General features: G+C 52.0%; 1 protein-coding gene across 3 annotated transcripts in view; it reads right to left on the minus strand.

Annotated features, from left to right (window-relative positions):
- Window positions 1–20,130, minus strand: part of LOC119404584 (phosphatidylinositol 3-kinase regulatory subunit alpha) — a 133,399-nt gene that overhangs the window by 38,126 nt on the left and 75,143 nt on the right. For all 3 annotated transcript variants that reach the window (XM_037671132.2, XM_037671131.1, XM_037671133.2), the window contains exons 5-7: window positions 9,805–9,852; window positions 9,503–9,615; window positions 8,034–8,288 (exon numbers count right to left, since the gene is read on the minus strand). In XM_037671132.2, coding sequence (XP_037527060.1) covers window positions 8,034–8,288; window positions 9,503–9,615; window positions 9,805–9,852 — 416 coding nt within the window. The remainder of the gene's footprint in view (window positions 1–8,033; window positions 8,289–9,502; window positions 9,616–9,804; window positions 9,853–20,130) is intronic.

Below are 20,130 nucleotides of genomic sequence, written 5' to 3' on the forward strand. Positions count from 1 at the left end.
TTTCTCCGATAACAATGCTGGCGCCAGCTAGTTTAGGATACCTGTGTTCGAATGTATGGTGAGAGTCCCGTTCGCTGTCTGTTCAGTATGTCATCGAGCCGTACCTCGGCGTATCTTCCCCGTAGTCTCACGTTCCCGAGAAACCGCGACACAGCAACCAAGCAGACTCGCATTTTCACGGTAGCTGCAGAAAGCCGGGGGATGGGTCCGCGCCGGCCCGATGCCCTACGATCCTTTCTTCTAGACTTTAGTTCTTTGTTGTCAGCCCGCACTGGCTGTGCGCCTGCATTCGAAGAACAAACAGCATCGAAGTACCGCCACTGGGAGAACGGTGCACGCAGCTTTGCTGTGTTGAATACGATTCAAGCGCGAGCAGTGCGACGAGGCGGTGTATCGGAGTGTGGGTCGAAACACATCTCAGCTGTCATTCGTTCCAAACGCGCGCGCAGGTTTGCGTCCATGGTTGGCAGAGCGATGAAAACACTACAGCAGTTCGAGGTGCACACCCAACATTACCAAACCGACTCTCAGTTTTCAAGCACGCGCGATACACGGTGCGATGGGCTCCGCTCGACGAGGACCGTGCAAGCCAACCGGAAGTGGCGCCACAGACCACGTGGTTGCGCCGAGACGCCAGACAGAAAAAAAATGAAGAAAAAAAATGCCGCCGGCGCTGACGTAACTCTTCGGCGCCTCCTCGCACCTCCGTGCTCCCTCCCTTCACGCCCCGCGCAGCTTTCCGCGTGCTCGCGGCGTTGAGTAGAGAGAGAAAGCTGCGGAACGTGATCTCTATAATTTGGTAACACCACTTAGACATGACGGATTCGAAAAATTTTTCCGGCATAGAAATATGACACGCAGCCGAAATGCACAGACAGGGAGAACGAATGCAGTGATTTTGCTTTGAGGAAAGTGGCAGTCTGCCTGTCATGATTTGGGAATGCCTGCCATATGCACTCTAGCCAATCTCCTTTCCCTGAGTAGGCTCCCCTGTTAGTAATTGATCTAGGTGCACTTACTATTGCAAAGGCCCCAAAGGTTGGCTGCCAATCATGAACTCTCTTTCACCAGAATATTGAGCATTTGCCTTGTCTACTGCATACTCATATTCAGCACTACTTTAGTACTTTCTTGGTTAGGTATGCAATAACATTTTGCAATTCATAGCCATCATTACAGCAAATTAAGTTAGCCTGCCTTGTTGACCCTTGACATATAGCAAATGCATAGATCTTCCTTCGCAACACGGCATTTGCAGAAGCAGTACCACACAAAGCATAGTCCCGTAGTCGCATAAAGCCCAAACACGCTAGCAGCAAGGCCATCGCAACAGTTGTGGGAATTCAGGCGTCCACAACCAGTTGCTCGACGCCATCTTTCCTTGGAGAATTCTCGTGTCCCTCTCCTCTCGACCGGACGGGTGGCAGCTAGTCATAAATCGCCGTCACTTTGCTGCCACCCCGCCCTCGAAGGTTAAACACAGTGTCTCATTGGCCCAATTTTGGCGGGATTTGGACCTGGCTCGCGCTCGCCTAGAAGCGGCGGGCGCGCGACCAGGTTCGGGGGAGACCACTTGGGGACCTCGAAGGGTGCGTACGCGTTTTGGCCGCTCCGGCCGGCGGCGATCCTTTGTTCTTTGTTCTTCGCCGCCGGCCGGCGGTTACGTCGTTTTGTCGGGGCTCCGGCCTCAGCGGGCGCGCGCTACCCTCCGCGGTCTCGAAGTCCCGAGGCAGCGCCTCGCGATCGTGCACTGTATACGTTTCTTCCAAGTGTTACTTTGTCTGTTCCGTTTCTTTGCTCTGGGGTGCGAGATCGCGGGAGCGCTGGCCGAAGGGTAGGTCGGCTCTCCAAACCTGGTTCTGTCTTTGTTTGCTCGTTTTGTGGGTGTGCCATTCGCGGCCACATTTGGTAACAATTGTATTAGCTAATGGGTGTCCTGTGTAACTATCTTACGTGCGATTGGTTGTAACGAATTATTGTTCTCTTGTATTAAAATCCCCTGTAATAAATCACTGATTTGGAGAGTGTCGCCTAGGGTCTCCCTCGCTGCGCGCGACGGCTCGCCGTCCCTTCGCGGTGATGGGCCGAGTTCTCGCGCGCAGCAGTTCGAACGGTACACGGGCGCGGGACGAACGAGGACGTGGCAGCCTGCATGAAGCTCCCAGTGCTCGAACCCGCGGTGGTGCTTGGCGCGACACCACATTCTGGCGCCCAACGTGGGGCCAGGGGCCTAATCAGCCTCTGGTCGCTATGAAACCGAGCTTTTATGCAGAGTGCGGTCGTCGCGTCAAGTTCAGTGCGTCCGTGTACGTTCGTATCTCTTTCTTCATCTCTCTCTTTTCATCCATCCGTCGCTTTCTTGTGAGTTGCCTGTCTTATGAATCGTTCGAGCATAAATTACCCTAGGCTTGGCCTCTGTTGAGGTAACGTGGTACGGAAAGAGGCAAGTGCCACTTTTCAAGAAGTATTGGGCACCCGCTTCAAAGCTTCTGCTGCGAAGCGCGGACGAGGAAAGGAGTGCTGCAAGTTTCCGCCGAGATACAACATTCGTTCTTGGCGGCGGGAGTTCGTTGGATTACCTGAGACCTTCGTCATGCCGTTCCGGGGAGACTGACCTCCCCTGCCCTGCGTTTGATTCAGCGATTCAATGAGTCCAACGGATTTTCTCTGAACCCCTACGCGTTTCTAGCCTAATTCTGTAATAGTTGACGCACTATTTCGCGCCCTGTGTTGCGGCTGGTCACGATTTCGGCACATGCCACCAAAGGGCGAAAATGGCGGAACATCCGCCGAGCAGACAAAGACGGGTCATAAAACGAGCCCGGTCCGCGAACAGGCGAGCGCCTCAGGCACCCCCCGTCGCAGCGCAAAAGGGGGACGCGTCCCTGCAACCCCGTGACGATGACGAGGAGGCTGTCCTGACGGAAAGCCGGCCGGGGAGGAGACAAGACGAACAATCCCCATCTGGGCTCTGGATGTGTCTATCTTTTTGTTTTTTTGTAGTGGCCCGAAGAGCTGCGAACGGACGGCAGAGTAACCCAGTTGTATATATTTGTAAACAGGTTCTTCGTTTGTCGCTGGTGATGCGACGGCCTCCGGGAGGCGATGCGCCGGGACGTGCTGGTATTGCACGGGCGCGGGCGCTGTAACGTTGCTGGTATTGCAACGAGCACGTGGGGTCCGAAGCAGCGCCGGGCACTGCTGCCCCAAAGGGAGGGGGGAAGGGTTTACTTCGCATGGTCCAGACGAGCTCGGCCCAAGTTCGCATGCCACCTCTCTTTTACCGCTGTCGATGACCGAGGCGTGTGAATGGATTGGCAAACCCCCGGCGCAGAGGTACGAGGTCTCGCACCACTGCATTTGTTATATTTTACTGGCCTGTCTTCAGAGTGGTAATGCTTACATTAAGGTTAGTTTGCTCTGAGATTCGGTGCGCGGCATGGTGTGAATGTTCGACTACCGCCGCCCCTTCCGCGTCTGTCCATTTCGTAGACAGCACGTCATGGACGTCCATTTCGGTCGGTGTCGCGAATGGGCAGTGGGCATCCGTGGGAGGATTATCCGCTAGTGTCGAGGTCATACGTCAACGCGCTAGTGAAGACCACGCTTACTATCCGGATGAATTGATCAGACGGAGAAACAATGACAAGAGACCGGCCGTACAGATGTTATGCACGTTAATTTGATTTACGGTGGCAAATAAGGACTCCTAGATAAGGCTTTCGTTCACTTCTTCAGGTTATGGATTTCAATATTCGGCTAGTGACTTCCTTGCAGGCAACTTCTCTTTCCTTGGTTCTTCCCATTCTTGATTTCCCGTTTATGCAACCAGTGTTTAGATTCTGTTGAGCCCCCACCTTTTGCTTTTACGTATGTGTTTGCTTGAATGTTTCGTTCTTTGGTGTCATGTAGTTCATTTACCTAGAGTGTTTTGTGCTCCGCGAGTGCTTTGATGTGTTCTCTGCCGCCTTGTGTCGTCGTGTGAAGTCTGCGTGGCCGGAAGCAGTGACGGCGGGGCGGTGGATCGGGCTGCGGTTGCGGCGCCCGTCGCGGTCAAGGCGTCGGCGGCGCGACCGGCACCTGAGACCTGTTGCGGTCCGTGTACGCGAAGACAGGACTGAGGCGAGCGGGACCATTCGGGTCGACCATCTAAGAGACTATTCGCGATCGTATCGACTTTTTATGTCTTCTTTACTGTTTGTACTGTTCCTCATTATTGCCTCGGCGATGTTTGTTCTTGCATTTCTTCGTTTCGAGTGCCAAGTTTTTAATTGTGGTTTTTGTGCACGTCAGATGTACGCGTTTCGATAAGGTGTTCATATTTTAATTGGGAGAGCTTTAGAGCTAATGTTTGTCTTCTTCCTGAGGATTTTCGCCGCGTGTTAATTTAATTGAACGCCCAGGTGTCGTGCCGTTGCGACTTTGTTGTGTATGCTTACTTGGCCGACACCGGAGCTCCAGTTGGTAGGGCGCATTTAAGGAGGGAGGGATGTGGGAATTCAGGCGTCCGCAACCAGTTGCTCGACGCCATCTTTCCTTGGAGAATTCTCGTGTCCCTCTCCTCTCGACCGGACGGGTGGCAGCTAGTCATAAATCGCCGTCACTTTGCTGCCACCCGCCCTCGAAGGTTAAACACAGTGTCTCATTGGCCCAATTTTGGCGGGATTTGGACCTGGCTCGCGCTCGCCTAGAAGCGGCGGGCGCGCGACCAGGTTCGGGGGAGACCACTTGGGGACCTCGAAGGGTGCGTACGCGTTTTGGCCGCTCCAGCCGGCGGCGATCCTTTGTTCTTTGTTCTTCGCCGCCGGCCGGCGGTTACGTCGTTTTGTTGGGGCTCCGGCCTCAGCGGGCGCGCGCTACCCTCCGCGGTCTCGAAGTCCCGAGGCAGCGCCTCGCGATCGTGCACTGTATACGTTTCTTCCAAGTGTTACTTTGTCTGTTCCGTTTCTTTACTCTGGGGTGCGAGATCGCGGGAGCGCTGGCCGAAGGGTAGGTCGGCTCTCCAAACCTGGTTCTTTCTTTGTTTGCTCGTTTTGTGGGTGTGCCATTCGCGGCCACATTTGGTAACAATTGTATTAGCTAATGGGTGTCCTGTGTAACTATCTTACGTGCGATTGGTTGTAACGAATTATTGTTCTCTTGTATTAAAATCCCCTGTAATAAATCACTGATTTGGAGAGAGTCGCCTAGGGTCTCCCTCGCTGCGCGCGACGGCTCGCCGTCCCTTCGCGGTGATGGGCCGAGTTCTCGCGCGCAGCAGTTCGAACGGTACACGGGCGCGGGACGAACGAGGACGCGGCAGCCTGCATGAAGCTCCCAGTGCTCGAACCCGCGGTGGTGCTTGGCGCGACACCACACAGTGCACCTATGTCTTATGCTGTACAACGATGACTGTGCGAGAGGGGTCCAAAGTGTATGGGAAGCTTCGCCGGTGTGGCAATCATGGGACATCATGACACACTGCGGAGCAAAACTGTGGATGGCACTGATCGAATGACACGGCACGCCGATGTAGCCCGAGAAAAACATAGAGCGAGAAGCCATGCTGCTAGCATAACAGCAATGCCATTGTGGACAAGAAAAAAAGATGTCATCCTATGCAAGCAGCATGGTGGCAATGACAATATCCAGCATGTAGACTGCTTCCAGCACAAGGCGGATGCGCTATGTGGTGGAACTTTACGCAGATTAAGTGTGAAGCAAGAACACTTTAATGCATTTAGAAGTATGTTGACCGGGTGTGCACAGATAATGTGTGGGAGACCGTCCAGCAACTTTTTGTTGCGGGACAGCAGTTTAGCAACACTTTGTTGTTGAGAAATGCGATATGCATTGAATCCTACGGGTGTTTGCCAGAGACAGGAAAATATTTCATCATTGCGAGAATTTTGTTGTTGAACGATGTCATCATTGTGGGTTTCGATTGTATTGCCATTTCTTCCCAACATAGTTGTTTGAATACGGTGGAACCCCAATTACACAACTTTGAGGAGACCCCGCAAAACGGTTGTTTAATTTGGGCATCATGTAATCGAAAAACCAAGCATATAGTTTCGGAATCCAGAGCGCCCTCCACTTTGGCGCCTTGTTGTGCCACCCCGTGCGGCTCGTTGGGCGTGAACCATAGTCAAACGGCCATAAAGCCGACGTAGTCACGGCACTGGGCCTTGTTGTCAGGCGCAAGCAACACGTCTTCCTCGCCTACTAGGAGATGGTTGGGCTCGCTTGTCGCATGGCATGCTAGCAGACACCACTGACCCCACCTGTTCTCATTAGCCGCTACTGACATCCCCTGGGCCCCCTCTCCAACTGAGCTTACTTCTGTCTGGCACTGGCTCGCCGCGGGGGAGATGCTCGTTCGCCTGCAACGAGGTAGCCACGCGCTGCCTTTCCAGGCGACTTCTCGTACGCACACTTCGGTGGTCCCGCAGGCAAGCGTACTCTATCGGTTTTGCGGAGTTACCCAGTACGGCCCGCAATTCCGTGATTGTCGCACTGCTCTGCATCTGGGGTTAAAACCATATTTGTTGCCAACCTGCATCGAGTGTGCCTTTTCTGTGCAGTGTCGGAGAGTCAACAACATTGCCACAGTCTTTGTGCGCTACAGTGGTGGAGGAGCGCTACGTCCTGTCACAGTCGCGCGCTCGTAGGGTAAGCCTCTCGCAAACCTATCTTCACAATATGCAATGGTGCTCACTCTTGCCCGAAAAACAGGTACAGACCACCTGAAAAACAGTGCGGCATGAACCTGCACTTCTCCACTGGAGGTAGATTAAATTATCTTTAAAAATGACAGCCAAGCATTTAAGTAGAGGTGTGAACAATTCTTTATTCTCACCTTTCAAAAATTGAATCTATCGTGCATCTTCACAGTCATGTGACCATGTGACTTATCACGTGGCTTTGATTCATTGTAGAGTACCCCTTTATGAAGCTGGGGCATGATTCTCGATGTATCCACCTTGTGGATCATCCACTTCAGCCTCCACTGACTGGTTGGAGCTTGGTAAGCACCGCGCCCCGTTTCCGGTCCTTCTTCCGCAACATCATTTTAACGTCACGAAACTTTCACAACTCTCGACACAAATGAGAAAGACAATGCGTTTCACCGCAACGAATGCTGCCTCCAGATATCCGCTTTTGGATGCACATCTCGGAGGCTGTGCATGAACTCTAATCATGTTAGCCCTTGAATTAGGTTCAATGCGGCCACCCACCTGACGCATCTGGAAGGTCAGTACGCATTCCCTGCATCGTTCTGAAACATCTGAACACGTTTATACACAAGTTCAGGCTTGTCAACTTTGTTTTAAGTGTCCTGTTACTGTACATTTCATCCACTTTCTTTCTCTTTACGCTGGGAATATGCTGGCGGGTTCGGTGCATAGACGTGGTTAAAAATGCCATGACGTCAGAACTCGCCGTTTTTTTCGAGTAAGTGAACGTTCTCCGCCGAAGCGGATGATCCACAAGGTGGATACACCGAGAATCGCGCCCCTTGCTTGCTCCTTAGGTTAGTTAAAGTCAGGTGTTTCTCTTATCCTGTTTGAAATTATTTTTGCAAATATTTTATATAATACTGAAAATAATCTGATGCATCTATAACTCTTTTGTCTCCCTTCTTGTGTATTAATATAATGTTGATATTATTCCAGCTCACTGGCACACTTTAACTGTCAGAAACTTCTGACACTCTCACAACTCAAATGCAAATGATATGCAGTACTCTTAATCAGCCATAATCTGCGACAGATTTATTTTTGTGCACAGCCGCATAGAAAGCTTAAAGTGAGTAGGAAATACCCATCAATGCCAACCAGTACGTTGTCAGTACAGCACTCCGTTCATTTGGTCAAATAACTGTACCTAACACATTTCTGTTGGTATGCTGCAAGCCACAGCAAATGCAAGTCACCTTATGGCCTAAAATTTGGCTCCACATCAATCTTGCCTCAACATTACATTTGGCTATAACTGCCCATGTCACCACCAAATACAACAACGTGATTGAGAACATTGCTTGAATAAGCTACCTGATGGAGCTGGCTGGCAGAAGCAGATGGTGCGGCAGGTGGCGGAGGAGGGGCTGAACGGCACAGTTCTGCCAAACAGCGCAGCAGTGCATCCTGCGTGGCCTCCTCTTTTAGACCTAAGCTGCGCAGACGCTCTCGATCCAGACTGGCCAAGTCAGCACCTTTCAGCTCGCGCAGCGCCTCCCCACCACAAGACAGCATATTGATGGCGGCCAGCCACTCCAGTATGTTTTCACTGCTCCACTCACTAAGGGACTGCACGAGATAAAGCATCACATATTGACAGGGTGTCTCAACACATGCAGCTCATACTTGTACAAACAAGTTGAATGAATAAGTTACCAACCACAAACATTGATTTTTTCATGCATTTCTTTTTTTGCAGAAAACCAAGTGATGGCACCTACCGGCAGAATGCTTCACATTTCGTTTCCCACAGAGCATGGGATCCTGCATAATTCATTTAGTTTACATCACAACACAGAGCAGCGAGGATTGATAGTTAAATGTGGCAAAAAAAAATGAAGGACACATGCCAAACAAATCATGAGAGAAGTAATAAATTTCAATAAACATATAATGTTTACATAAACACGTGCAACCAAACTGCCGGAATCTACAATTCAGTATTTGCTACGAATAACAACATACCAAAATTCTAGGCGCCAGCACAGTGGTAACTGTCAAAACTGGTAACAAGACAAGCCTCAATGGTGCTCATGAGAACACATAGGTGTTCTCTGGCACGTGATGTCGTAATTTATATGGCATTGTACGTACGTTATGAGAGCTTGTGATACATCAATACTCGTCAAATGCAAATAATAAAGACTGCAAGGTTTTACTACTATCTTTTTAGCTATGTGGCGAAGGAGGCACCCACAAAAAAAAAAGAAAAAAAAAACGTAAAGTTGTCTCGAAGAGCGAGGTGGCTGCGATTACCGATACGCTTTCAAAAAAAAAAATTTCAGCGGGCAGAACGCATGCCACTTTAATATTAAGCGGGCCGCAAGCTTTTGGTGTGCCGAGCAGAAAATACAAAGCTCATGTAATGCCTACTGCGCTAACGTTCTTTTAACTAAGAGCAACGCAACCATGATGCCCATGCGAGCACGAGAAGGGCACATGCCAACGGGTTTCGACAGTGCGCCATCAGGCGGCGAGGCTTTTCGGTCGCCGTTCCAGTGGTTCTCGCAAGCGTTTTCTCCCTCTTGCGCAACTGTTCCGTTCGGACCATCCTCGAAGAGATCATTCAAAAACGGGCACATTTAGAAGAGGCTAAGATCCCTTGTGGCGCTGGGCGAGTACGCAAGCGTGCCGTTCGGCTTTACGGCCTGGGCCAGTTCACCTATGGATTATGATCAAAGCATGCCCGACTGGCCGTTGTAAGCGCTAGCGAGCCCGAAAGTTAACGCCTCGACCTTGCCGGCCTCGATTACGTGACACGGGCAGCGTGCAGAGAAACTCACGACGGAGCCGCAGATGACGGGGCGTGCAGCAGCGGCAGCAGGTTCCCTCGGCGGCAGGCACGGACGCAGGCCGGCGAATCCCGAGCAGCCGGCGTGGAACGATGCCCCGCACTCTGCACGCACAGCACACACCACGGCACAAGTCACACGCCGTCGCCGCCGACCAACGCCATTCGGCAAGCGAGAAGAAGGCCCACCAAGGCGACGGCGGCGGCGCCAGCGTCGGCGGCCCGGTCAGGTGACCGACGACCAACCGGCGGCCCGGCGCCCCAGTTGCTAGGCCCCTTCCCCTGCGCACTCACCCTGGCAGCGCTTGCCCTGGCAGCCGAGACCCCAGATGTAGTCGTCGCCTGCATCGCGCAATGCAAGGTGGCAGTCAGCAACTGCATAGGCACGGCGCGTTTCCACCTTGCTTCATTTCGTTATCGCTGGTCTCGTAGCACATAAACATTTACTGATACGAAGCACCGCCAATATATATATATATATATATATATATATATATATATATATATATATATATATATATATATATATATATGTCTGTGAAATCAAGGCTTCGACGGATGCCCGTCTGGTCGGAAAGAATCATTGAATAAAAAGACGAAGACGCCGACCACAAGCGAATAAAATATGTAATAAGACGTTTCGGCATCCGGAACGGGAGCCTTGTTCATCTTGTGAACAAGGCTCCCGTTCTTTTTATTCAATGCCTGAAGGTCTATGTAGTTTGACAGCGCCTGCCCGCCGGCTCTAGAGCTCAAAAAAAAAAAGAAAGCGCGCACTCGCAGAAACTAACGCATTGCTATACAAAACCTTCATGGTAAAAGCAGCGCAAAAAGACGGCAACACGAGAGAGAGAGAGACGGGCACAGGACAGGCGATGAAGAACGGAATAAACAGTCTGACTGCGTGCGCAACCTCATAATTGCAGGTATTCGAATACCTGCAGTCAAACCTTTCAAGGAGGCCGATTTTACAATCGTGCGGATAGATTGATACGGGGGGGGGGGGGGGGGGGGAGGAGCAGCTTGGAAGAGCCTGTGTCGCAAAACGACGGAATGTGTGCTCCGTCAATCATCGCATTCGTTCTGTTGCATGTGTATGCGGTGTTTATCATATCCCCTATTTTTAGGGAAAATATATGTGTATGAACAGAACGGCTACAAACACTACAAAGCTTGGAAGAGCCTGTGTCGCAATAGATAGGAAAAGATCAGTCCAGTAACGACGGAATGTGTGCTCCGTCAATCATCGAATTCGTTCTGTTGCATGTCTATGCGGTGTTTATCATATCCCCTATTTTTAGGGAAAATATATGTATACGGACAGAACGGCTCCTGCATTAACTAGGGCGCCTTGATGCTCGAGCCTTAACCCTTTCAGACGCAAGCTATGAGAACTGTCTGTAAATGCGTCAAGTAAATAAAATGTTATTTCAAGGCACTCGGTATTATAGTGCAACAAAAACGTGGCGTGGTGTGGATATGTACATTGCCCTGGTATTTCTCGCCGGTGGTCCATGGGGCTCAGTCGTTGATCGAAGGTCACACAGTGGCTCTGTGTCTTCGTACAACAACATATTACTTTACTCACGCCGGTGGCTTGTGGTGGGCCATTGTAACCTATTGCCTAAGGGCGAGGCGCTTTGATCATAGTCCACACGAGTGGATGCCGGATAAAAACCGAGTGCAACCGGCAAGCATCCAAGGAAGAGTATCATCATTGTCGCACCTCGTGGTTAGGCGAGGTTGCGACAGGAAGCACCTGTAATCCAACTTCTTGGAGGCCTCAGTATGGGACTGCATTTCTTGTAAGAGAGTTCCAAGTTTCGTACTGCTATGGCCGGGGGAACTTGCGAGCCCCTGTAATCCCGCCAATTAGGAGGCCGTGATGCGGGACGGGGATCTCGCTGCTGGTTCGGGACGTATCCAGCTCCCATTACATTGGCGTCGGGACGGTGTGGGTGGTTGCGTGCCCATGTAATCCAGCTTGGGTGGAGCCGCGGCCTTTGAATCATTGAGCCCCCTCCACGTGGTGCGTCACGGGCAACGTGCGGGTGGGGCCGAAGCCGCCCACACGGCTGGGGGGGGGGGGGGGGGGGGGGCTCAGGCTGGGGACCTGGAATCGGAGGGTCTGCGGCCGCAGTGGGGGGAGAAACTTAGTGGAAATTCATGTTCATTTATTGCTCCCGGCAAACGCGCGGGTTGCCTACCCGCTCCTGCATGCGGTGCGGGAGATGTGCCCCACAGGCCCAATTGGCCTGAGTCTGCAAAGCTCTGCGTGGATACTACTTTTTTCTGCGTTACTGCAAGTGGCGACGCTGACGTTCCTAGCCGGGGGGTGTCAGTCTTGCTGCGCCGCTCCGCGGAGCGAGTAAAGGAGAGAGCACGCCTGGCGGCATAGGCTCAGCTGGGCCCGAAAAATCGGATCAGCTTCACCCATGGTCCATGATGTGTGGCCATGTCTGACCCGGGGGGCCTACCCTTCGTCTACCCCCCCCCCCCCCCCCCGATATGGCATCCCCTTGTGCACGGAAAGCTCCACAAAGGAGCTGTGCACTGCAGACTCGATAAGGGGTGACCCCGCATCGTGATGCCGCTGGCTGGTGGAGAAGGACATTGGACACATTACCCTTTTACACTGTTGTGGTTGGACCAAAGTGTCCTAACCCAACTATCCCATGTCCTGCGCCTGGGGAAAAATGATGCCAGTTGCTTGTCTACATTGTGGGGATACTCAGACAGGTTTGCACGAAGCTTATCCTACAAGGCGACCGGAAAGGAACGCGGCGTTCTCCACTGCCGCAACAAACAAAGACGCTACGGCCGGGTTCGTCGACTCTCCGACACGGCGCAGAAAAGGCACTCGAGGCAGGTTGTCAACAAACAAGGGTTTATTAAACCAAGATGCAGCACAGTGCGACAGTCACAGGCTTGCAGGCCGTACAAGGGAAACTTCGCAAGACCGATCGAGTACGCCTGCCAGCGGCGCTACGACTATCACACAGAGGGGCAGCAGTCGAGCGCACGAACGACAAGCCGCCCGCCAGAGCAGCGGGTCAACCTCTCATGCAGGCCTGAGAGCATCTGACGCGGCGAGCCAGCGCAAGCCAGCGCCAGACAGAAGCGAGCGCCAGACATGGGAGAGGGGATTGTCACTGGCGGCCAATGACGACAGGCGAAGCGCAGTGACGTGTGCAAGCGTGAAGTGCGGCGAGCGTTCTCTGGACATGTCCGGACGCGTTTCTCGTGCGGGGAAGACCAACGCATGGCTCGCACCAAGCAAAAAGGCCTGGCGGCGTAGCCACGGTCGCCAAATAACGGCGGTTCCCGGCGCTCGAGCCGCGCGGGGCCAGCACATGCGTTAGCTGGGGAACGAGGCCTAGGGGACGGCGCGCTCCATTCCCACAACATATTATTGCCAGTTTCTCATCAAGAATGATATGGGTTTCCAGACTGCAGACTACAGGTGTGCACGGGCTCTGGGCAGCCCGAAAGCCCAAGCGCGGCGCGGGCCGGGCTCAGGTAGGCCGACATCTCATCTCGAACCTGGGCCGGGCAAGGTGCAAAGCCCGAATCAAGCCCAGAATATAGACGTTGTGCCGCAGTTGCAAGCTTGCTATGCTTGTGAAAAAGATACCAGTGCCAGCAGCGAACGGAACTTCAGTTCGGCTGGATATGTGGTGTGAGAGTGAGCAACTGGGCGTGTTGGTAATGCATGATTCGAATTTGTAGGCGCAAAGAAGACACGGACGAGAAGGGAGACACACACACAGGGCGGTGGTGCAGGAGCGCCGCAGTTCACTGAAGCCCGGACAGGTTGTTATTTTTACACAACTCGTAATCTGTGTATATTCGCAATGCCCATAGACTGTCGCGCCGCCAAGCGGAATTCAGAAGCGTCCTCTCGAGGAGGGTTAGTAGACGACAAAATGGCAGCACTACGCAGTAGCTCCCTTGTTCGGCTGTGCTAACCTCAGTGTTAAAGGGGTCATGAAACGAAAATGAAACTTCCCGGTTGCAATTTTCCCTGATTTAATACGGATTAGACATACCAATTCCAAAATATTTCGGCACAATATCCATTCTGTAATTAATGACACCCATTTGAAATCACAGTTCTTTGGAGATCGCTAGCGACCATGCGCGACCGTCGGCCGCTAAAAGCACTAAAATGTGACGTCAGTGATACGTCATGTTAAGAGAAGTTACAAAGAGAGCGTTCGCTTTATTTTGCTCTGAAGTAATATAATTATAGGATACTAAAAAAAGAAAAAGCAGCAGAGCTATTTTGGCGCCCTGAGTTCTAAGCTGTACAATCACAGTGAGTGATCTGCTCGGTTCCGCTTTCAAGTACATCCGGGCTCTTTCACGTGTGTATCCATGCCTTCCCGTCGGTTTGCTGTCGGGGTTGCTCGCTGGATTTCGTGGAGAACAGACGTGCTGCCCGCGATGCCTTACGGACTAGTCCTCGTGCCTCTCGCCGTCGGCGCCCTGTGACGGTTGCCTCGACCGCTATGCCGTGCGCCTCTCATCGGCGGGGCCTCTGCCGCCTCGTCACCGACGTGTACCGTGCCTCTAGCTGCATCGTGGTCCCGTCCCTCGAACTCCTGTGACCATCTCCATCTGTCCTGTCTTCTCTTCTCTTCGACGCTCCTGTCTCTGTCCGATCACTTCTCTTTTTCTTCGACTTTCCTTTTATTCCCTCCTTACCCTCCCCCAAAAGGCGCTGAGCCGTGCTCCCGTGAGGGTTGCAGAAAATAGTGCCTTATTCCTTTCCTTCAACCACAACCACCTCAGTCGGTGCAGTCAGTGCAGCGTCGCAAGTTGTGTTCTACTGTGTGTTCTCGGTGGCTTAGTCCTCGCTATGCCAACTGTGTGCGTCGTCAGACAGTGCCGCACAACTTATGAAAGTGCAAACAACGTTCGCTTTCACAAGCTGCCCAGCGAGCCACAGCGCAGAGCAGTGTGGCTTCGAGCTATCAACCGCGATGGCCCCGATGGTCTGGGCTCAGAGAGTGGTTTCGTGTGTTCCGACCACTTTCTGCCAGAAGACTACCAAACCAACCTCAATGTCCTTCGGAGTCTCGGTTTGGACACAAAAAACGCTCGCCTCAAGCGTGACGCCGTACCGACGCAGAACCTCTTGCTCGACGCACCACCGAAAAAGCTCAGGAGGTGTGAGGTCATGGTCGGGGCTTCCGCTAGCGCAGGTTTTTCCACGTGGTCTCGATACAGGTGCCTCCACGGCGCAGGCTTCTTCACCGTCGTCGCCGCTGCCGCTGTCTTGCTCTGACGATGGCCGGTCTCGCACCCGCATGGGTGCGTCGGCGTACGGCTCAAAGCCTAACAGCCGACTCCGCTCTAGCAGACGACGCTGTAGTTCGGGAAGGTCAGCCATCGCCCGCTGTGTGTCCATGATGTTATGGTGTTGCCGGCACCACAATCTAAACAGTATGATGCTACGAACCACGGTCAACTAAAACTCAAAAACATCGCTGCGTCGCCATGTTTTGTCAACGACAGAGACTTTTCATTGGCTGTCTTAAAATGACGTCAGCTACACAGTTGACTGGAACGTGAGCGGGGAAACCGAAATTGCGCTTTTTTAGTAATTCAGCGAACCCAGACATCAAACGAGTCGATGTATAGTACTAAATGGACGGCCAGGATTCTGAATACACACGTAGTTGAAAATTTTTGGAGGACGTTTCACGACCCCTTTAACGCGTTGGCAAGGAAGGAACACTACGACTTGGCATGTTCCCTGCATCAGTGAACAAACCGGGCCCTCCGTGACACGAGAAATCTGATTCGCTCTTTCGAGGCGCGAAGTTTTCGTGAAAATACGTGGCGACTCGCGCTTTCAGTGCTAGCCCACAGCGTACGCATACTATCAGCTTCGCGAGGCTTTCTGTAGCCACGTAGGTCAGTTAAATGTTGTCGTCTGACATATTCAGTTGAAGCTCACCCTGTTTTACTTGTATGTAGCTTTGGTCAGTGTTTCTTGTAGTGCATGAATCCCATAACACTGTACGCGGGAGGTCGCGCCGGCTCGCGATGTGCTCTTGTAACACTGAGCGATCTCAAGTTGTCGATACATTAAAATATGCCTCTATCCTTTGTCAGCAAAGCGCTGTTACTAATCGTGCGAGCGACGTCTGCTCCACGCCTTTCGCGTCTTTCGAGGACGCGTGTGCTCCACGCCTTTCGTGGAGCGAACGCTTTCCACGCCGTCCCTCGCCGGTGTGTTGGCGTGTTGGTTTCATAGCCAGCGCTGCGCCGCTTGTTTTTGTACGTTTGTTGATAGGTGGCAGCACACTGCAAGCGATTTGCTCGTTGACCGATCTGAGAGCGAAATGTTCTCCGCGCCCAGGCACCAGGCCCAGACGTCTCTGTAATTGTAAACGTGGTGACGCGGAGTGGTCGAACTTGAAAAATGGGTACCAGCGAAAACACGAAAACACGTACACAAGAAGAAGGCGTTACACACGGACGAACGCTGGACTTTCAACTGTGCTTTATTGGAAATTGCATTGCCGCACAAGGTTTCTCACACATGCGCATTGCCATCACTTCTCACGACACGTGACACTTCAACTTAATATTTACGCTAAGTAGGCACGCTCTTTCGACGTCAGTGACAAGGACGTATCGCTGACACAATTATCTTTATGATTCACAATGTGAAATGCTTCTAAAATCTCCCGCGAATATCTTGTCTTTCCCCTGCCCAAAATGGTCGTGCGATCGAACATCGGCTTACTGGATTTGCATTTCATGCAACTGCGGCAATGAACAACCAGATTGCTTCCCAAGTCCCCGCTCAAGGATGTATTGTGTTCTTGCAGCCGCTTATTTATACATCTTCCCGTTTGCCCAATATAAACTTTGCCACATGCTAGTGGAACGCAGTAAACAACACCAGTCTTGCACTCAACAAAGGGTTTCATGTGCTTGATTTGACAGGCCTCTTTCCTTTTCCCATCGATGCCTATTCTCGCACACAAGCCTGCCAATTTGCATGGTGCGGAAAAAACCACGCTGACTCCTTGCCTCCTTGACTCCTTGGTCGAAGTTGTTCGGCGGAGGAAATTCTTCAGATTGCTTTCAGCAGTGATGTTGAAAGGAACCATCCTGACGACAAGGATTTTTCACTGGACGTAGAAGACTGTGAAGGCACCGAGAGTGACAGCGACGGTGAACGATTAGCTGCTAACTCCCGAGGAGCGAGTTGCACTTCACGTCCCCTCGTGCATTATTGTTCTTTCACGCTCGTAAGTCACTTTGATTGTATTTAATGTATAATATCCTTGAGCGAGATCAAAATAAAAGCATAGTTCCTCTTGTGCATTGCATGTATCAATTATTGTGGATATTATGGAGCGCCGCATGCCGCCAACACGCTCGAGCTCGACCAGCGAAGCGAAATGGTTAAAGCGTTGGAACGTGCAGTCACAGCCACAATCCACGCCTCTCGGCTAACTTCTTCGACGTTGCAAAAAGGATACGTGTGCATTCTTTTCGATATTCGTGTTTCGATCGTGCTGATCGAGCCTGCAGCGTTCGAGTGAAGTGAATTGCACACGGCTAGAGTTTCAACACGGCTGTGGCACAAGCGCTACTGAATGGGAAGTTATGCTTGTGTTCCGTTGAAGACGTAACTCCGCGTTCCCGACTGCACAAGTAATGACGACGGCGTATTATGTTTGCAGACGATCACCACGTTAAACGTGCGGTCCCGTGCAGCAGCGATGGCGCTACTCGCTGGCGGCCTACTATTGCGGCAAATCCGTAAGGCAGGCTCGGTACAACGTATCTATAAACGTTGGCTCGGTACGTACTACCTCGGAGTGCCGTTCTGCTCATACGTCAATTTTAGTTCATGCAGTTTTATGTAGCACGCACACGATTTCAAAAGCATCGTTATGCACGGTAACGGAGCTGAAATATAACATTTCACACCACAGCAAATAATTAAGTGGCGAGTACTTAGCACTTTCCATGGTTTGGGAAAGTAGTTTAGTCTCATATCCAATTCAGCACAGCTCATGACTTCATCCGGTGAAAGCGGCACGGGCCGTACGTCCGCACGTACTATCTGTTCCTATGCTAACAAACGGTTTGACCCTCCTCCTGGCGCCATCTTGAAAAGTACGGCGCGCCACCTATAGTTCGTGGGCATTGCGAATAGTGACTGTTATGTTTTGCCGCTCATAAGTCAATCGTGCAGAAGGGACGGCGCGGCACTGTACGTTGTACAAAGCTTCTTTCTCGGCTCTCTCTCTGCATGGTCTTTGGCTGTGCAATTATCAATGGAAGGCAAACGGCTTCCTTTGAGCAGCTTGTCTTCCCCGCTGGCCCTCAGGGGTTGCGGTTAAAGGGGTATTCAGACGGGGGAGGAATGCTCGGGGGAGACGGGGGGACTGCGTATCACGTGACCGCAACGTCACGGATTAGCGAGTGGGCGTGACCCCCCCGCGCCTTCTCGGAGGAGACGGGGACGTTTTCCCCGAATGGACAAACGATCCCCCTGCGGTGGGGGATGTGGCGGAATTTCGGGCTCTTGTTTGGCCACATTGTTGCACTTGCTCCTGCAGAGAGCGGCAGTGGGTGTCCAGTCTGCAGCTGGGTGGTCGTCTGCAGCTCGTCGTCAGCAGCTTGTCAAACGGGTGGTGCAAGCCACCAGAGTAGTCTAGTAACACTGGTCTCCCCCTCCGTTTGCCTCGTCCGTGTTAGTGGGGGGGCATTTGTGGGGACTTCTCCTCGCGAGCTGACGTCACTAGGCTCCGCCTTTACCCCCCCGAGCATTTCTCCCCCGTCTGAATACGTCCCCTTCTCAGAGGCCGGCTTGGGAAAGAGCGGCCCGAACGCGTGGGAAGATGAGGCGGGCAAACATCTCCTGCTCTCCGCCGTCGCTCGAGGGGACACTTTAACGAACGACATGTGCTTTCGCAGCAATGCAAGGTCCGAATGCGAGGGAGGCAAGGACACGCAAACGCCTTTTGTTTCCCGGAACCGTTTAACGACTGGCCCCGTGGGTTCAACTTGATGAGTGTGGGAAAACGGCGTGAATGCACCAGGGCTACAATACCGATGTATTTCGACCGTGAGAATCCCTGAAAGCGTGAGATAAGGAGAGGGAGAGCCATGATGGGAAAGAGTGCCAAAACGCCTGTCTGCACTGTAAAGTGCTGTCGAGATTAGGGACAAACCAGTAGGGAGTGGCTTAATCTGAGGGTAAACGGATTGGATAAGGGAATGTTGAGGCGGACCACCAGTGGCCACCTCCCCTTTTCTTTGTTTACCGCAAGGTACTTAAGACTGGACGGAATTCGTTTCCCTTCAGTCTAGGCTGTAATCACTTAACTGATCGATCAGTAAGACTCCGTACGATGCAACTTTTGTCTGGGCCGTAACCACTCGGTGGTCGAACAGTGAGACTCGGTTCTTCGTATGTAGTAACAGTGTTCTAGGCTCTAACTTAAGAAAAGTTAAGTAGAAGAGTAAGACGCTGTTGATGTCTATGCAGGGGCGTAGCCAAGGGGGGGGTTGGGGGGGTTCAAACCCCCCCCCCCGAAATTTTTCAGTTTTGCTTGCGTATATATACACGCACACATACAAACGCACGCACGAACATACATAATGTATGGTTGAACCCCCCCCCGAAAAAAATTTCTGGCTACGCCCCTGTGTCTATGTTATCATCAGTGTGCTTCAGCAAGATGTACATATGACTGTAAATATTTCGCTGCAATATACCTTCAAGTTTCTATTACCTCCAACCTGCCTCCTGCTTCATCGACGTCGATCATCTGCTTGACGGGACTTTAACCCACAACAAGGAGAAAACGAACAAAGAAAAACATAACTGGCGCAGTCTGACAGGGATCGGCGAGCTCTACAGCACCATACACTGGACCAGCGCTGAGAAGACCCGAGGGGCAAGGCATCCAACAGCCACCAGCGGCAACATCGAGACGATCCCACAGCAGTCAACTCCGGCGCCATGGAGGAGATCCAGGAACGACAGAGCATTCAGCAAAGGGTGAGCAGGATTTCTTGCGTCTTTCTCAGGTTGGCATGGCAGTTTATGTGTAGAGCACATGGTGAGAACACGCGGGGGTGCTGAAACAATGGAGTCTAATGGAGATGAAGGTGCGAGCGTAGCGGAAATGGATCGCAGGCGAGAGCCATCAAAATGATGGTATTCTAAATTCTGATAAGTCAGATGAGGCGAGAGTGCCTACTCCGAGTCAAGAATCGATGCAGCAGGCATCTCAGGTTTTGCCAAATTCAAGGGATACGAGAACGCTCGAACTTGAAATTCAAAGGCTCAATCTGAAGATTGAGTACGAAAGGCTAGTGCAGAATAGAATGAACGCTGACTGTCTCAATGGCACGTTGTCCAACCATGGGTCGGAGACGGGTGATCAGAGGCGACTGGGTTTTGACTCTATCCAGCAATGTGCAAAAGTGCTGAGAGGGTTCCGCCTGCAGAGTGACACGGATGTACCATTATGGTTTGAGGAGGTAGAAAAACTTTTTGCTACTTACCAAGTACTGAATGAGAGTCGCATGCATTTGGTTATGCCAGCACTAACCGAACGAGTTCGTTACCTACTG

The sequence above is a fragment of the Rhipicephalus sanguineus genome, chromosome 9 (assembly GCF_013339695.2).
Source record: "Rhipicephalus sanguineus isolate Rsan-2018 chromosome 9, BIME_Rsan_1.4, whole genome shotgun sequence".
Classification (NCBI taxonomy): domain Eukaryota; kingdom Metazoa; phylum Arthropoda; class Arachnida; order Ixodida; family Ixodidae; genus Rhipicephalus; species Rhipicephalus sanguineus.